The sequence below is a fragment of the Ischnura elegans genome, chromosome 5 (assembly GCF_921293095.1).
Source record: "Ischnura elegans chromosome 5, ioIscEleg1.1, whole genome shotgun sequence".
NCBI classification, from domain to species: domain Eukaryota; kingdom Metazoa; phylum Arthropoda; class Insecta; order Odonata; family Coenagrionidae; genus Ischnura; species Ischnura elegans.
In genome coordinates, this window is record NC_060250.1 from 33,138,291 (window position 1) to 33,157,224 (window position 18,934).

General features: G+C 39.0%; 1 protein-coding gene across 3 annotated transcripts in view; it reads left to right on the top strand.

Annotated features, from left to right (window-relative positions):
- LOC124158684 overlaps nt 1-18,934 on the top strand; it is a 141,067-nt gene that overhangs the window by 109,519 nt on the left and 12,614 nt on the right. For all 3 annotated transcript variants that reach the window (XM_046533918.1, XM_046533916.1, XM_046533917.1), the window contains exon 3: nt 754-1,090. In XM_046533918.1, the coding sequence (XP_046389874.1) occupies nt 848-1,090 (243 nt within the window). In that variant the 5' untranslated portion in view covers nt 754-847. The remainder of the gene's footprint in view (nt 1-753; nt 1,091-18,934) is intronic.

Consider the following 18,934-nt stretch of genomic DNA (forward strand, 5'->3'; position numbering starts at 1 on the left):
TCAGTGACGGTGTGTCCGATTTTGTGTGGCTGTGAAACTGACTGCGATTGAAATTTATCGCCTAGTGGATAAGACAATTAACAATCGGTCCCTTTTGCACGGTTCATGAAGCCTTGAAGATCAACTTGTAATTTATGATGCTTGATCTAATGCTCTTACCGTCAGTAGTTTTTTTATATCAATCGTCGGGTGATAATTAAGTGACAGTTCTTCTAGAACAACGTTGACCTTTTTGATAGCTATACGGAGCTTGAGAGATAAAAGCGCATGACTACTGGATTATGGTCTCCACCTCAAATTTGGGCCAGATCTCTTCATACTTGTGCTTAAACCTAAGCTCATACACTGGTTACCTCAAGCAATTTTTGGGAGACCGCTGGTCGCTAAAGGAAAGCGCCAAACTCTATTTCTTGTGATCTGTGACATTTTGTGCAAATCGAATCATCGATTCCCCTAATCTTCGGATCGAAGACTGTGATTTTTTTAGTTTTAATGCTCACTCATTACATTTTTATTTAATCTAGCCGATTAACTAGTCTTAGTGTAAGTCAGGCGACCTTCCAGGTGATGCAATCCGCTGTGACGTTTCCCCGTCTTACGCGTCCCGATTTCTCGAAGAACCAGAAAAGTGACGTGTGTGTTAGTCGGCCGTGCCCGGGAATTTAATTTCATTCACGCCAGAGCGTGAATCTTACCTTGGCACTTCCCTGGCGGATATTATATTCCGCGAATCTTCTTTACTGCTCCCTCCAGGGAAATCTGACCGGAAGGACAGGAGGCAGAGGACGTCCTCTTCGTCTCGGGGCTTCACCGCCCCTGGTTCATCTCTGACCTTCCGAGGATCGTCATGGAGGTGGTGCAGGGCGGCGGGCCGCTGGTGTGCGGCCCTCGGGCGACTCCCTCCTCGACGCACCCGCCGCTGCGCCTGGGACACCATCACCACCACCATCGTCTGGAGGCCGATGGACCAGCGTCGGCTGCGCTGCACGTGCAGACGGAGGAGGGTGGCGGAGGGTTGGACCCCAGCTGGTGGCGGATATCGGCCTCGGGGTCCTGGGATGGTGGGGAGAGGAAGATGCGCTACGGAAAGGTAAGCACATTTCGTCAAGTAAGATCTATAGCTTTCCCGGCAAATATAGTCGAAATGGGCTATTTGGGCCTTAGCCGGGTAATGTCTCTCCATTAAGCCGACGTTTCGGAGCCCAAGTCGGGTTCTATCATCATCCCTGATGATGGAACGCGATTCGGATGCCGAAACGTCGCCCGAATGGAGAAAGATAACCCGGCTTGAAGCCCGAATAGCCTGTTTTGACTATGCACAGTTCACCTAGGGCTCCTTTGGTGGAACTGTGCACATTTTGAGGCTTCTATTCTATCATAATTAAAGTATTAACAACGTAAAAGAGCAGCGAAATCAATGTTAAGGACTGTCAGATTGATTCGAATTGCGCTAACGTAGAAGGATTTTGGTTTTTGCCACCAATTTTCTTTAAATATCCACGAGGATTGCTACTTCTATTTTTGGGCCAATAATGAAGAAGACAAAATTAAAATGATCGAAATTGGTTTTTAATGTTTTTAAAATTATTCTCCGTGAATATCAATCACTTTTGAATGCGTAAGAACCAATTTTAGAAGTACTCTTTACATTCTGATTGAGGTAACGGCAAATGATGCGTTTTGGATGGGCCAACCGCTTCTTCAGGTGTACGAACCTCGTACTTTGTTTTAAATTTGCTTTTAAACATTTTCATTTTAATTAACATAATTTACTAATGCAAAAATTGCTGTTTTATGTCAAAATAGGCAAATTTTGGTCAAATGAAATTATGATTTGTCGATTTCACATGACCATAACCCTAATACTACATTATATTCGAAATTTAGACCAGAAAAGGTAGGTGAAATAACTTTTCATTTATCTAAGTGCGAGATATTGGTTTCAACCATATTATTATGCATTCAAAATTAAGTGTGAAATCTTCGTTGTAGGCCTTATTATATTTCAAATGGGACAGAGAACATATTTTTCAAAAGTTAATCAGTGAAGACGTCTTTGGTTCTCAGATCGAGTATTTAAACATGTTACCGGATATCCTAAACAACCTAATGATGCGAGAAAGGAATAAAACTTCGTTTAATTGAAAAATATTTAATAAGTCTGACCTAATGTTGATTTTTACAGCTGCTTTTTATCCCGAATCTATGAGCGAGATGGGTCAGTGATTTTTCGAGTAACATAGTATTTTTGGATTCTACAAAGTTGGTCTCCTTTATCTGTAAGAGAATACCACTGAGTTACTTCTCACTCTTTTAAATATTAAGCTGAAAATATTTACTCCTATTATGCCGCTGCGTTGTACCTTTTCATTTAAGGGAAGCACCCGTGTTCAGCCTGTTGCAAAACCATATGTCTAAAATCAGTCCTTATTGTGAGCTCAGCTTAATTTTTGAACCCATATATCACTTACAGAAGCAATTAGATACTAGCACGTGAAATCATGTATTACTCTCAAACAGTTTATCATTGTAGCCATTTATCATTTGAAACATTTCAAAGTGAAAACAGAAAGTCTTGTACTCTAATACAAATTATGTATTAACCCGTTTCATGCGTGTATTTGCTCATTATTTACCCCTTTATTGAGTTTTAAACATTTTTTTCCAGCAGGAGACTCACACCATAGGATAATTGATTCTTTTGTTTTACATGTAAACTGTGAAAAGTTAGTTCCTTTCTCGCTGTATTTGTTACATCTGCCTGGTCCAGGCTGATGGGTAAAGGAGAGAATTTTTCAAGAAAAAAAAATGCATGCATGAATTCCCTGTTAAGTATGTTACCGGGCTTCGTGGAAAAGGTCTTAACCTTGTCTTTGTGGGTTTCATAATATGTTAGCATGTTCTCGGAAAAGTGTAAGTGAAATTAATGAACGGTTCACGAAAAATAGATGGGCGAAAGTTCTGGTGGGTGAAAAGTAACAGCGATGACTTAAGTGCACGAAATCATTCCGTCAGTGTTTTAAGAAATCGAGGGACTCGTGCCAGCTTTCGTTCGGCAATATGATGGTCTTAATTAGCTGTCGAGGCGGGAGAGAAATTGATTTTCCATTCTCTGGGATCCCTTCTCTCCTCGCTCTGAATTCATGTATACGAAAGGGTTCAGGGCATTGTTTCCATAGATAGCCGTGAGAAGGGAATCATCTCTCGTGGGATCGAAATGAGAGTTCGATGGGAAAACACTTTTGAGAAAAGAGCTCTAGAATTCTCAATGATCGAAGCGTGATATTGATACGATAATCAGGGAGTTGGCTTGGGATTAATGGCCTATAGTTTAAATATGGGGTTTTAATTTGCAGAGGAATGGCGAAGGAAATAATATGTAAGGCTAACATTGAAGCGGTGGTTTCCAAAGGAGAGCAAGACCATTCAGAAAAAGTTTTGAGCGCTTTCTCATTCCATTTTCAAATATACTAAGACCGTATATTTACCTTTTCTGTTGAATGGATGTTATTCTAGATATGTGACCTTAAGATGAAACCGAAGAGCAACATCAGTAGTTACCTAAGAGGTATAAAAGAATCTACTAATTTCATGTGTGAGCTGTTTGTGGAGCTGTGCACATTTTGAGGCTTCTATCCTATCATTCTTAAAGTATTAACAACGTAAAAGAGCAGCAAAATTAATTTTGAGGACTGGCAGATTTATTCGGATTGCGCTAACGTAGAAGGATTTTGGTTTTTGCCACCAATTTTCTTTAAATATGTCGTATCCACAAAGTATCTTTTAAGTATGCATGAGAGCTTTTAGGGAAATCTCGTTCATTAATTCATACACCTACTCCTAGGGCTACTGTATATTGTACGGAAAAGTAAGCATTCAGTATTAAGAAAAAAAGTTAGCAATGATGTAAAGAATACGGTAGAAAATTAAAATGGAAATTGGTGAAAATTTAAATTCCAACACCGATCGGATGAGGAGCTTTCAAAATCCTACGAAGGTGAATCCAAATGTATAAGGGACTTTTATAGCGAATGTAAACGCTTAGACGATAAGATTTTCGAATGTAATTACAGCAGTGTTCACTCGAGAAAATTTCCTTTCCACGATAGAAAACTCCTGTTATTATTGTCAATTCTTATATTGAGAAGGCTTTCACGTGCGAATGCATATATTATTCGTTTAGATTCATATTTTTTCGGAAACTAATATTCTCAGTTTAATTTAATCCACTGAAATTTTTACCCGAATTATTACGATTCTATTTCACAATGTATAATTCAGATTTCATTCGGTTTCCTATGGAGTAATAATCCCTGCTTGGCGAATTATTTGCTACTTGCAGTAGGAACGTAAACTCTTGTTGTCGGGATTTAAAAAAAAGAGAAATCCACGTATTTATGAAGGACATTTGAGTGAAAAACTTCTTGTTATACAGTCAAAAGCAGCGCTCTTTGGGATTCTGTTTGAGTTCATGAGATTTGGTGGAATATCTGTGCGTGACGATGCTGAGTCTTCCTATCCTTGTGTTGTCGTACGTGGTTCCCATGGTAAATGGGTTGAATTTCGTGCTCTGTCGGAAGTTTTGAGATTTTGAGGGGAAAAGAGTTCGACCTCCTTCCGTGACCACTCCTGTATGTGCCCACGCGTTTCTCGAGCGGAACTCGCTCTTCACAGTGCGGGGGCATCTACTCCTATGCTTGGAGATGACGCCACGCCGCCAGATCTTCTTTTTTTTTACCGTGGATAGCTAACATCCGTGAGACACGGAAGATCAACAGCCTCTCATCGTATTGGGTCCTCGTATCAAATCTGTTCTCAATCGTGTGTGGAAATAATTGCCGTGCTGAGGGAAGAACGAATCTAAATTCGATGGAGTGGTGTCAAAATTTCTTGCGTTAGTCCGTAATTTAAAAACGATTGCGACTATCCTTACTGTATCTATATATTCTAAACTATCGTGGTAAACAAGAGAAAAATCCTTTGTGATATTGTACAGAATATTCAGAGGCATAATATTATTGTTTATGAAAATCGATCGAAAATGCTCGTGTGATCCTTATTCTTTCGGCAGATATTTTCAGAATAAAGTAATTTTTCTTTAAAGTTATACATTCAGAGGGAATATAGGCGGGAGATAAACGATATCTTGGAAAAGTGGAGGATGGAGAGGAAGATTAACGACGAAGTGCTAGACTTGGTTTGCGAAGGCAGGAAACTTCTATGTGAGATGCGACGCAGACAGAGGGTTTGGATGGAGCGAGTACTGCGTGGGGAGGGTATGTTGAGAGCCGTGTTAGAGGGTAGAATTAGCGGAGAAGTGGGGAAGAGAAGAGGATTTATCAGTTGGATATAAGGTTATAGGCCTCACTGGGAATTGACGAGGGAAGTTCAATTCGGGAAGGGAACAGTATAGGTAATTTGCAAAATAATCCATGTAAACTTACCTTAACCGGTAGAATATCTTATATGATGAGTGTGAATTTGATTGTACCGTACGTAAATAATTGGCGAGTGAATGTTTACCGAGAGATTTTCTTGCACATTATACTATAACTTTGCTATTCAGTAAAATGTGATTCTTCGTGGAAGGTTTTCGCAATACTTTAGGGCTGTCCCTTCACATTACAAAATTAAAGGCGGTTAAGTAATATTACTTAGGTCCTTCAGTTATCAGGTTATTCTGGTTACTAGCTGGTATCAATATGAGCGGAGATGCACATATAAAGCCAGTTATTCGTCATACATTTCCGCTATTAGTAATCTTTGATGAATATCTGCGGAAGAAATTGTAATTCAGGAAATGTCATTGCTCTTCCAATCTACTCCATAATTTTGTTGATAGATGGTAGGTGATGAATTTGATAGCTTCAAAAAATACATCGTATCCTGAAGCCTTCTAAATGCACTATCAATTACCAGCTAAGTGGGTTAACTTCGGTAAAAAATGATATAGGTTATCAGAAAGTGTTGTCGATGGAAAAATCCAAGTAAATTACCCGTAAAAATATGAACGAATTAATAATCCGAATTTGTATATCCTTCATTTAAATTGCATGATTATGTTTGAAAGAAAGAATGGGTCAATTACAGTGCCAAATACTCCATTTTCGTAAATTCAATAGCAGTCATCCATGCCAATGTGATCGCTGTAATTAAGTCTTTTTTTTACTTTAAATAGATATCGGCAGTTATAAGTGTTGCACGAGAAGTGTAAAAAATAATCCAATTTAATCTAAAATCCCACGTGATTTTGTCGACGTGTACTCGTCAATCAAAGTTAGGACCACCCGCAGGAGTATTCAATGGAGCCATTATTATTTAAAGATCACGGTACCATTAATTAAAACCGAGTTGACTCTAGATTACACTAGTAGATACAAGTCATACCTAAGGATTCGAGCCCGGAAACTATGAAGCAAATGAGAGTTGTCTAATTTTCACCTTGAAGTTGATCTTGGATTAACCCAATCATTTGTTTTTTTGTGACACGTAATGCACTTCGCATTTGGAAATGGTCTAGTGGACTTTTTTTAATGAAAAATTCAGTTTTTGCTGGAATACTCAACCATTATACTTTTAAATGCATCGCGAGTACATCACTGGAAATAAAGGCGTTAGAAAATCATTCTTTAGATATAAAAATCTAATAATAATTTAATACGATGAAGGTCTCCTAGGTACGCCTCAACGACCGTTTTTAATTTTTTGTGTATTAAACCAATCATTAGCTCATCTTGGAATGTCCCTAATAATTTGACGAAATTCTGAGTCAAATAATTTGAACCGACGAGGTGGAGAAAGATTAATATCGTAAATACTAGCCAATCTTATTGGTTACTAAGTGCATGGCTATGCAAGCCATTCGTTTCCTTTGACTTTTCCCTATTTACCATTATTTTACGTGGGAAGTACACTTTCCCATTGCCTCCTTACTTACAGTGAAAGTAAAATCTCGGGCGTAGCCAGGTTCTGAACCCGGATACCTCGGTCTACACATTTAGTTATCCCACGAAAGCCAGACAGGTATGTCTGACTTTTAATCCTCTCACTTCATCCTCCTGTTTTCTCTTAATCGCGTGGGTCTTCGGCGAAAGAAGGAAACTCGTACGTCTGCCTCTCATTATACGATTGCTCAAAAATAGGAACGTAATGCTGTTCAGCGCTTGCACACGGGCTCTCCATCTGTCTTAGCAGCGCGTGGGTGAACTCTTTCTTTCATTGGTAGCGCTCCTTTTCCTTCGCCTGTCTAACATATGATTCTCCAACAACCTCCGTATCTCATTTAAATAGTAAACTTGTCTTAATTGCTTAGCATCAGTTTTGTCCATCGTATCGTACAGAATAAATTTTTCCTACCAATACAGTGGAACTTGGTTATAACGGCATCGGCTGTAACGTCAACTCGGATTTAACGTCACAATTTATGCAGACCAGCCAAAATTGAACATTTTATGTTGGACGAAAACCCGTTTATATCGTCAACAAATATTGCCCCTCGGGTATAGCGTAAAAAATTTTGCGATTCTTAAGTTGCAAAAGTGGTAGTGTGATTGTATTATGTCCCAAAGTTCATAGAAAACATGTGTAGAGACATCAAAAGGAAAAACAGGTCACAAGCTGGTCGTTGAGCTGGTGAGGGGATGCAACTCTTTTGTTTAATTGGTGTCTGGAGGGAGCGGGGGCTGTCCCGCATACCTGGGTCTTATCCCTTCCCACCCCTACATTCTACAAGGTCACTGACACAGGGACACTGTATTGTATTGTATTCACTCAGATTTAAGGCTGCTTTTTTTATAACGTCACTCGGATATAACGTTAAGAATCTTCTAGTCCCTTGGTTGACATTATAACCAAGTTCCACTGTATATGACTTTAAGTAGGCATTGAACATTCTTACACGTAGCGTATGGAAATCATAAAATAATAGATGCTAGAATGGCGAGATGTAGAGAAGAGTTTGATGTTGGTTTTGTTGGGTGAATAGACGGCCAACTTTTCGGCCTCGTATTCGACTCGCGACAAATGTTGGGATCATTCAGTGAATAGATCATTCCTTTTATTTAGCACTAAGTAGAAAATACTTGATATGGGGAATATTTCCATCGCTAGGGACTGAAAGGTGAGAATTCTGGGTGACTACCGTTCGGAATAGGCCCTTGGGACCGACACTGTCATTAATTTTCGGTAATTTTCCTACTCTTACCATCATATAAGGCAAAGTATCCCTTTCCCAAAAGATTAAAATTGGTTTTTTGATTAAATAAATTTCGACTTAACATACATTTCGTTTTTTAACTAATTTTTACTAGAGATATTGGTTCCATATGTTATAAATCAGATACAACAAATTTCACTTGTTGCCGCATAATCGGACAATAAAAATTATTTTTAACCAGCAGAACTAAGAAAAAATTACATAAAGTGTTTTACTTGTGGAGTTTAAAATAATGGACCTTGAGGTGGCGTTTAATTGTTATTTGAAAATCCCTGAGTCTTCACGATCAATTTTACCATTACTTTATTAGAACAATGTTATTATAACTATATTAGAAAGGATGGATCTTCAGAGAAAACATATTTTTGGATGAAGGAAATTTAAAATCATTTAAAAAATGCGGTTTCGAGTATACTTCTATGATACTTGTAGGTAATTTACCGACAGACGCCAATATTGAATTTTATTTTCTTGCTCGTCTCTTTCCGTCAGTGGGCTAATTTAGACCGGCTTCAAATTGAACTAAAAAGTGGATTATGCTATTGCGAGCCTCAAGTACATATTTGTGACAATTCCACAGCAAAAAGGAGTGCGAGTATTCTTCAAGATGCTCATATGCTCAGATTGGTTGGATATAGCCGTAAGGCTACGGTGGTTGGAAGTGGGATTTATACGTTTAATTGAATCTGTTTTTAATTTTATACCGGGTGTGTTTAAATCTGTGTCTGTATACAAGAGGGGGAGAGAGAGAGGTTCTCGAGAGTCTGTCTGCGAGAAAGTCTTGGGAAAACCTCCTCTTCGCCTGGTGTGCACCCATTTGTCATGGTGGGGAAATCATAGAGTTCGGGAGTGGGCTGGTCCGACGCCATCTGTGCCACCTGCCCCTATTCCAGTCGCCCGTGGTCCTTGAACCTCGCGGATAACAAACGGGTCAGAGATGTTTTCAAAATGTGTGCCAGTCGACCACTTGCATCTCCTATGCACTGTGCATCCATAAATATAAGCCAAACTATGATGGATCACCAAATGACAGTGCGATTTTTGCTAAAAAAATAATAGTCAAGGTCCTGAGTGCAAGAAAGGAGTAATGATATGAGTAATGCCAACTCTTGGCGAGATTGAGATCCTTATTATTATTATTACTATTATTATTTTTATACATTGCTGCAAGTGGGCTATTGCCTGGTGGCAGCATTAGATGTACATGAATAACAAATGTGTACATACCAAGTTCCTATCTATCTAATACAAAGTTTAGAAACAGAATAGATATCCATGGTAAAAATAATACTCTAATTCTAATCTCATACAACTAAGAATTTAACATTGTCCCAATAAACCAATTTCAAATAATCCATTAAATACGTTAATTCTAATGTAATACAACTAAAAAATGAACATTGACCCAATTTCACACTCTCCCTTTTAAACCACTATGTAATTAATCAATGAATGATGCGCACTTCTTCCTAAAAAATTTCGCATTTGCAGGGAAGATCTTAAAAATAACTTCAGGTAGGTCGTTCCACTCCTTTATTCCTCTATGTAGGAAGGATTTTCTCAAAATGTCTGTTTTCTGTTTTTTTTAAACTTAATTTTAAATTTATAGTCTTTCCTTCCTATGTGGCAGGGTGAGTCCAGCTTCAGACCTATTTTATTCCAACCCTCCTCATTTGTAAAGGCTTTGTACACCCGAGCTTTGCTTTGCTTTATTCTTACATGACCGGCCCCCTAACTTTTCTTCCACGAAATACTTTGGAATTTAGTTCTGAAATTGATTTATTGTAATCAGAAAATTTTCTTACTTCTGAAGAGAGTACAAAGGGCGTTCTGAAGAACTCAGATTTATGAGACAGTTGCCCCACCGTGGCCACCAACTAGTATTATTTATTCATATCCCTGAAAACGGCAGTTGGGCATGAAATTGAAAACTAAAAACTCTAGCCAGATAATCATTTCAATTAATTTGGGTATAAATTTTAATTAATAGCTTATTTTTGTAATTACTCATTCCATAACACCTTAAATCTTACGCACCTCACATTCAGCGGTTACCTCCTTTAACTCTTCAGCTGCGATGAACGTACGTGTACGCATCATCGACGGGGATATATGCTTACATGTACGTTCGACCCTGTCTTCTTTCTTGCATTTACAGCCCCCCTCATGTTTGCATGTCCAACATTTTTTTATTAGCGGTACAATTGGCAACACAAGGCAGTCGTGTTGCAGAGGCCGAATTCAAACAAGATACCTATTCCTAAACGGGAACGCTATCATAATGTTGTCTTCTATACGCTGCGGTTGTCTCACTTGTAACAAGTAAACACTTGCTGTTTTCATTGCTGTTTGGTTTTTTATCAATCCGAAGATTAGGAAAATAAACTCTCCGTGAAATAAATTAGTGATATTAAATCACTCAGTGATAATAAATTTCAGTTATCCGTCACCTAATTTTTCATTAAGTTTTTTTTCCTCTCTTGTCCCCTATTTAATATTTAATCAGAATTTTGGGGTTTAGGTCTTATTTTTTGATGAACCCACCCCGAAGAATCTTGAGAGGTGGACGGAAGGGGTTTACAAGCGTTTTCTTTCTGTCTCCTTCGATTATTTCCGCGCAAAATGGAAGACATCTAGCGATTTAGCTACCGCAGCTGAGGAGTTAAGCGGCCAATTTACAGTAAACCGTTCGACGGCCGCTTGAGCCAGGCGAAACTGCATCTGATTCCTGTACTCGAGTCATCTTTTGGACTCAAATATTTTCAATTTAAATGAAATTGAATTTTTGAAGAATTAATTATTTTATAAAGATAATATTTTATGAACAGAGTTCGAAAGGATTGTACTCAAACCAGCTGGTACTGATTTTTCGTTAAGTTACCATTTCGACGGCTGTGACGAAAAGTGGATGGCTATTTCCTAAATATGCGTGTGTTACATGGAATCGAGGATTAAATAAAAGTCCTCAGAATTGAATAATTTTATTTATTTTGTCTATAATTCACGTAGACGTTTGGGGATGGTTTGTTGTAGTAATAAAGATCGTTTGTAAATGACTACAGTGATATTACAATAACGGCAGTGATTTTTCTAAATTAATTTTTTACGTGTTCTCGACGGCCGGATGTTCAAACCAGTGGGTACTAAAGTCGTTGCTATGGCCTTGTTTATACAGTAACATACATTCCTAATACAAGTCAGTGAATTTAAGTTGGATTCCTCATTCTTTTCCTTCTCCCTGACTTTTCGTTATTTTTTGTTATCATTTCATTCCGACTTAATTTCGGAAGTGTTCAAATGCTCCTCCTCCTTAATCACAACTTCAAAGCCTACCCTCAAGTTGGCGGTAAGTATATTCCTTGTTTTTATCTTCCTGGTCCAGATTCGTGCTCCAAATCGCCCATCAATCTCCGTAGAACGTTTTATCAGCCTCCGCCGAAATTGACCCTGATTTTGTGAAATCGGAGTAATTGCCTCCATTTTCTCGGCGTAAAAACCTCTCCCGGGTCTTATTTTTTTGCCGTTTCCATATAATTGTTCGGAATCCCCCCAAATCCTCAATTCCAGTCGTGGAGCAGACGCGTCAACTTAAGACCGCCGTCAATTACAATCTCCGCGCGGCCCCAATCCGCTCCGCTCTCGTGGCATGAAGTCTTGCGGCTCTCCACGCTCGAGTCCGCAAATCGACGCCCGGAGGTTTTCGCCGCGTGATCCAGCTCACGTTCCATCGATTTAGATCCAATCTGGAGAGTAATTTGGGAACACAGAGACCTCGGTGAAATCCGACCTTGCTACCTCTTTTTGGAGAAAAAAGAAAATTTTCCCCAGTCAGTCGAGGATTTAGGGGTGATAGTAGCGGGAGAATTCCCGTAATATCTTGGAAAATGGAGAAATACCATCATTGGCTTGGTTTTACCAGTATTTTTTATATAACGTGCTCGATATACTAATAAGTTGAACAATTCTGGTTTGAACTTTGTGAAAATACATGGCTGATTCAAAAAAATAATACAAGTACTCGGCTTTCACCGACATTGTACTAAATGGACTTTATATAAGATTTTACTTAATCTTGAACATTTGAAATCTGAACTTGATCCTTTCTTGGTCTTTTGATTCGTCAAAATTGTTTCAAGTCTACTAGCAACAGCTGTAAAGGAGGTTCTTCTAAACAAACAAGGAAGTGCCAGACATGGTGTGGAGAGCATGGGTGAAGAAGGGATACTTATAAAAGGGGATATTGAGTAGGCTGAGGGTTTGCATTGTATAAGTAGGGGTAGCGATGACGAAAACTGTGTCAGAGGGAAGTGTGATTAGTAGGCAGGTATGGGGAAGAAAGGAATAGGCTTCATGGATTGAATGGAAGGAAATTTCTCAAGTTGCATTGGAGAAGGAATTTTTGCGTGGACGGGGAGGAGGTAGGAAGTGGGGATTGCGTTGGTGTGGAATATTGGCTTCCCACCCCTGGGTTCGAGTTCAAATCCCGGCGGTGGCAGAGACTTTGAGAGATTGCCTGATCCCTGCTTTATTGTTTTTATTTGATTGTATTGTTCAAAATACCCCAGAAGTGTATGGAATAGTGATGCTCGGCTACTCCTTCTCTGCAGTCTTCCTTAGCAGTTGTGGAGGACTGGCGGACCTTCATTCAATATTTAAACACTTAATCTACTACCCCGCAAGCCGCCAAAAAGGCGTGTAGCAGGGGGTGTTAGGACAACAGCCGTTATTACTTGAATTATGATGGAATTCAGTCCCAAAGGACGACTGAATAATGAGTCGAAACGTTTCCATGCAGCATGATCCAAGTTGTTTGAGTCCTTAGAATAATTCATCCACGCTATTCACCAGTTCAGAGACTACCCGATCCCTGCCTTAGCGCTGTATGAAGGGCAATTCCAGCGCAACAATACGCCCTTCGGATAGGACATTTAGCCGTGGTTCCCTCGGCACCTTTCGTTAAGAGCAGACTAATGCCGACGCCAGGTTTCTCTCCACCCTTCCCTCATGGCACAATGACCGCAGCTGTCCATGCCCTCCTCTAGATACCATACCGAAGGTAGGAAGTGGGGCTGATTTGAAAAATCTTTAATGTGAACCTGTCTTAACCGGTGAAATGCATAAGAATGATGGCTCTCCTGAACTTCCATTTCTTTGAGGGTTTTACCGTACTATCTACGCGCTTAAGCTGAGGCAGTAAGCTTTAAGGGATGCTTGGAGGGTGCCTAGAATACCTTTAAGCGAAAACGAACAACCCAAAACACCGGCCTAATTCAGTCGTGGCCAAAAATGAGTTGAGACTACTCTTAGACTATCTTTTATTTTCATCATAGAAGAGGATTTTTTGAGATGGAATTAAAATGATGCGCATGCCAATGTGAGTCTAAAAAAATCAAATATTGTTTCCCAGGAAAATGCTTTGTAGAGTATCGATAGACCTTGGAGTGCGGTGAAAAAGTTGGTTTTTCTTCCTTTCTTGATTGAAGAAAAAGCGAGTAATCATGTTCTCATAGTAGACTGTATTTCTCACGACTGTGTTTCTTATGAAACTGAGAGAAGAAATTTCTTTGAGCGATTGAGACATTCAGCCCACGTCCAATCAATTTCAATCCAATTCGGGGAGTAATTGGATAGCACGTAGACATCGGTGAAATCCAATCTTCTTTTCGGCAAAAAAGTAAATGTTCCAGTAGTGTACCGATTCCGAATATTTCCCTAAAGCTCTTGCATTTGTGTATAGATGGTTTCTCGTTGTGAAGAAAAGAATGCATGCGACTAAAGTGGTTTAGAAGTTGGACGTTGGTTTCCATGCAAAATTGTAAGGGAGATTTATATCAATTGGAAATCAGCAAAAACATTATTGTTTCATTGTTTAAGATTTAAAAAATGAGAGTAAATGTATTCTTATCATGAATAATTTTTCCTATTATTAGATGTTTCTTTGATCCAAGAGCGATTGAAATAACAGATATATAGTTAAAACAAAATTCCCAAACTGATCTCGTGGATTTTGCTCAACAGCGTATTTTTTCTTTTCATGTGATTAATTAGCATTATTTCAAAAATTTAGGCAGTCGCTTTCAATAATACCATAGTAAAAAAATGTATATCGGATTCCATCTGTGGGGGAGAAAATTATAAGTACTTAGGTTTTTTGTATTTTTTCGACTTTACCAAGCACGTTTGAAATACGTTGGTGATTTTTTATGGCTGTTGTAGTTAACCTACTAACTTTAATACACCTTTATCTGCATGTAAAATTTACAATAGTTATCTAACAATTTATTTAGACACTTGGCTATATTTTCCTCCATGCCTGTATTCTCTTTACTGAGTGACAAAAGTTGAATTTTCCTCATTTTGGAACTCTAGCTTTCATTTTTCATTTTATTGCCCTGCAATATCGAAGAAAGCCTTGGGATTGGATTAATATCATCAGGTAAACGATGGTGGTTACGGCTTTATTGACACATTTTACGCATCGTTCGAAATTTTACGGATGTTTATGTCCCTCTATTGGTCGTCACGATTGGAGAGAAACTTAGAAATAAACGGAATGAGTGCAATTATGAATGGATGAGTCACGCAGACAAATGATATCGAACCCTTTATAGTGCTGTATCCTACAAAAGCATCGTTGTCCACCACGGAGTAAAGTAAAAATTCATAGCCGTCTAATGATCCCTGCAATAAAAATTGCCGCGTGAAAGAGCGTGGTTTGGGAATGGACTGCAATTATGCTCTTTTATAAGCGTTTGCGGATGCGAGTGGCCGACTTTCGGAATCGTTTTCATTCTATTGCTTTTTAACGTTTTAAAAACGTATTTCCATATACGGTGGCGAATGCAGCGATGATAAAAAATGATGACATCTGTTTCCACGAAAAGAATTATTTCCCTAAGCAGCAGCTTTTTATATATTCGGTGTGCTCCCCTCAAGTTTTTGCAGCAATTTGAGTGTGTGTTATACTAAACATTGCGATTTGGCCTTCTTCTCAGGTCCTATTAGTTACGTTGGGTCGCTACTGCCTTATTAAATACAAAACCTTTTCGCGTGTATGGTATACGTATATGTAGTAAAGGCTTTATTATTGACATTCCTAGTTAAAAAGAAAATTAGGGTGCGTACAATACAGAAGATTCAATATTTACATTCTAAAGTTAATTTTTTATCCAAACATTACAGCTCACCTTGGCGCCATTTTTACTCGACATGCATATTTGACCTTCAATTACAGCATTCATTTTTCAACGAACCAAAACGTTTTCCTTCCCTAGCAACAGGCGATATCCATCGGACATCCAAATGAGGCTGATTAATTCCAAACACGTTATTATTACACGATGGATATTTTGGCTACATTACATAGGTAGTTATCCTATATGTAACATCAACGACGAGTTTTAAAAATAATGTTACATAGATATCCAAGTTGTAATACCGTGATTAAAAAATTGTTATTCAAAACAGTACCCATAGGTAGCATATGCTCTGAATAGAATTGAGGTGTACTATTTTTTTGTAAGTCTGGGGATTACTAAAAACCATTAGATATTGAGGAGATATCCAAGGGATGTAATATGGACCTCCATGTCTACTGTTGCGAATCCATGCAACGTTTTTTGGCCGGTCCTTCGGATGTTTAACAAATATCCATGCGACGTTAATTGGATTAACATGGATATTGCATGGATGTCGTACGTTAACGCTGACAATTTTGTCTGGATGTTGTTGGGATATTTATCGCTACTTGGGTTGCGACATCCCTAAGTACTAATGTGTAATAACGAACATAATACCAGGTTTTTGTAAAATGACTTATAAATTATTGCATTAATTTAAATTATTGCTGTGATTAGACCACCATGAGAACCATTTTATTGATGTTGATTTTAAAATTCAATATCCAGAAAAGATAGATACAAAAAGATAGAATGGAAAGTCTACTCTTTTTTGTGTCTGTCAGTCGATGAGGTACAGTTAGAAGAGTATATTTTTGAAATTTTCATGAAAATATTATGCATATGGTTACTTTGTTTCTCGGACTAAGCCGCTAGTTCCTCGGACTGTCGCAGTCATGCATGGCTCAGTCCCTTGGCTCACGTCCTTGGCTGAGCAGCTATTGGCTCATGACTCGCATGGAGCTTTATGACTGCAGTGGAAACGTGCAGATATTCTTTTGTCAATCATATGAATCATCGGGTATTAAAATATTGATTTCCATTATGCACTTGGCGCATTATCTTGAACTATCCTCAATTGATGCGCGGCGTCAGTGAATCATTATGAGTATGTCATTTTTCTTTGATAATCTACCTTCTGACGAGTCTCATGTCATCCATGTATACTTTGAGTTTTAAAACGTATGGCAGTATCATATTTGGCTCCTCACCGTTACGTGTGATGGAAGCTGATCTGAAGACGAAATCTACTGTCAATGGCTGAGTTTTGAATGTAGAGTCTACTGTTTCTCATTTTCGCAATGAAAAACTTCCGAATATTTTCCTATGTTACTGTGCGATTTGTCATTGATATTACATTTTCTGAGCGGAATTGTATCCCCGACATGATATATTAATCGGGATTCAGAATTTACTCTTCGATGGGTATTATCTAGTGTATTTCACTCGTCGGTGATAATGAAAGTCGAAGATCTACTATAGCCTCTACCGAAGACCTCTTAAGGGTTTCTGATCTTAGCCTATATTGACTGAGGCGAGAGTCAAAAGCTCTGACAATGTTTTGGCCATTTTAAAATCATCACTGGTCAATAACCCTAAGATTGGTTTGACGCAGCTCTCCACTCAGTTATCCAATCAGCTAATCCTTTCACACCTACATATTTCTTCTCTTTCATTTCCTTCTTTAGTTGTTCCATATATTTTATCCGAGGTCTTCCTTTTCCATTCTTGCCCTCTACTTAATTTCTACTTGCATAAATTCATGTGCAGGTAAATCTCAAAAGACGTTGTGATAGTGTAAGTTTTACCTAAATTATGCATCAGGAAATGTAAAAAAGAGCATCTAGAGCGGAAGTGATGCATCCCCCTCGTTACTTATGTATACGATTGTTCTGAAATTCTTTCGTAGAGACTGCTATCGCGAGTCGTTTTAGTAGAATAGCTCTTTTGGGAGCCGGACGTGAAAACTTTTTTTTTGGCGACAATTGAAGGCGGGCGGAACGAGGCGCAGAAATGGAGCCTCCGGTGCGGAAGGCCCCCTCGGCCCTCGGTGTGGGCTCTGCAGGACCACGGAACCGTTACTGCGATTGGTCACGGGCTCAGCATAAAGGGTGGGCGATGGACAAAAAAACTGTATTCCGGCACCATGCCCGTTCATTTTCCGTATAAGGCAAGGCCAGGCGGGAGGTGGAGTTTTGTAAAGGGCGGGGAAAAATTGCACATTTAAAACTAATCTACTTTTCACGCGTGGCCCGCGACTTTCGCGGCGTCCGTGGAATGAATTGGTGTGGGATAATAGAGGTTGCGAAATGATTTTCGGCTCAGTTAGTCCTCATCTCACTCCTCCCATACATTTCGCCTCTTTCCACCTGCTAGTCAAACATCGATACGTCGTTTTGACATAGTAAATCCGTTTTTATAACTGCTTCAGTGGAGGTAACTTGGCTTAAATAAATCAGACAAATTAATGGCCTCCTTCAATCACAGCACCAACTGCTCATTAGCTGGGGAATCGCATTAAGAGGACTTGAGGTAGTTTATATGTCCCTCGATAGTTAAAAATATCTTACATACTATCAGTGGCGGATCCAGGATAGGGACAAGGGGGACTAAGTAGGGGAATTACCTCCTAGCAGTAGTGGGGGTCCGAAGAAAATTACTATTCTGTCTAGTGTATATTAGATATTGAAGGGGGGGATAGATCCGCCACTGCTTACTACTGGTTAATTTCATGGGAAATGCGAACTTTTCTCCACTATCATTAGTTAAGTTACCACAGTTAAGTTGTTGTGAACCAATATATACTCTTTTTTAGTTTTTAACTCCCTAATCACGCCGATAGATAAAATAAGTCGCTGTAAACAGGGTCGAAGTTAACTTTAAAAAATGATATATTAAGTCAACGTAATTTTTTTCTCCTCGGCATTGAAAAATTGGAACTGCAAGGGGCCATTCTCAAAATAGTTTTGGAATGCAAACCTCTAAAGATTTTACCATTTGATCGTCCTGATCGAGTTAAAGGAGAGGAAATAAATTACCCATATCTTACGCTTCGTCACCGGACTACTTTTTGAGTTATTTGGAAGTAAATGGACTGCAATTGAATCCATTAAATTTGCCGGCCTTGGTGGTGGCGGGGTAAGGTCGCGGGTTCGAGTCCCGCTCGGGTAGGCTGTCCCTACTTAGGACATGGGTGTTTTTGATCGTCATACATGGTTGTATTTCATTAGGTTCGCCCGCTGTAAAGTCATTAAATGCGCTCTTTTCGTGGTGGAGGAGACAAAAATAAAAACCTTAGTTCCATGGGAATAGCACCATGGTCAGCTCAAATAGCTGGAGAAAATTGTGGTCTCAACAAAATGCATAAGGAATAAACTACTCACATGATGCCTCGCCCCAATTTCACTTTTATAGTCTGGACAGATTTTTTTCTTCTTTTAAGAATATACGCGAAAAGTTTATGGTTTCAAATCGTGAAGTCGCGGTCTTGCATTCTTTAATTCTCGGCAAATAGACTGTTGGTGTTGGGCCAGGGTTTGAA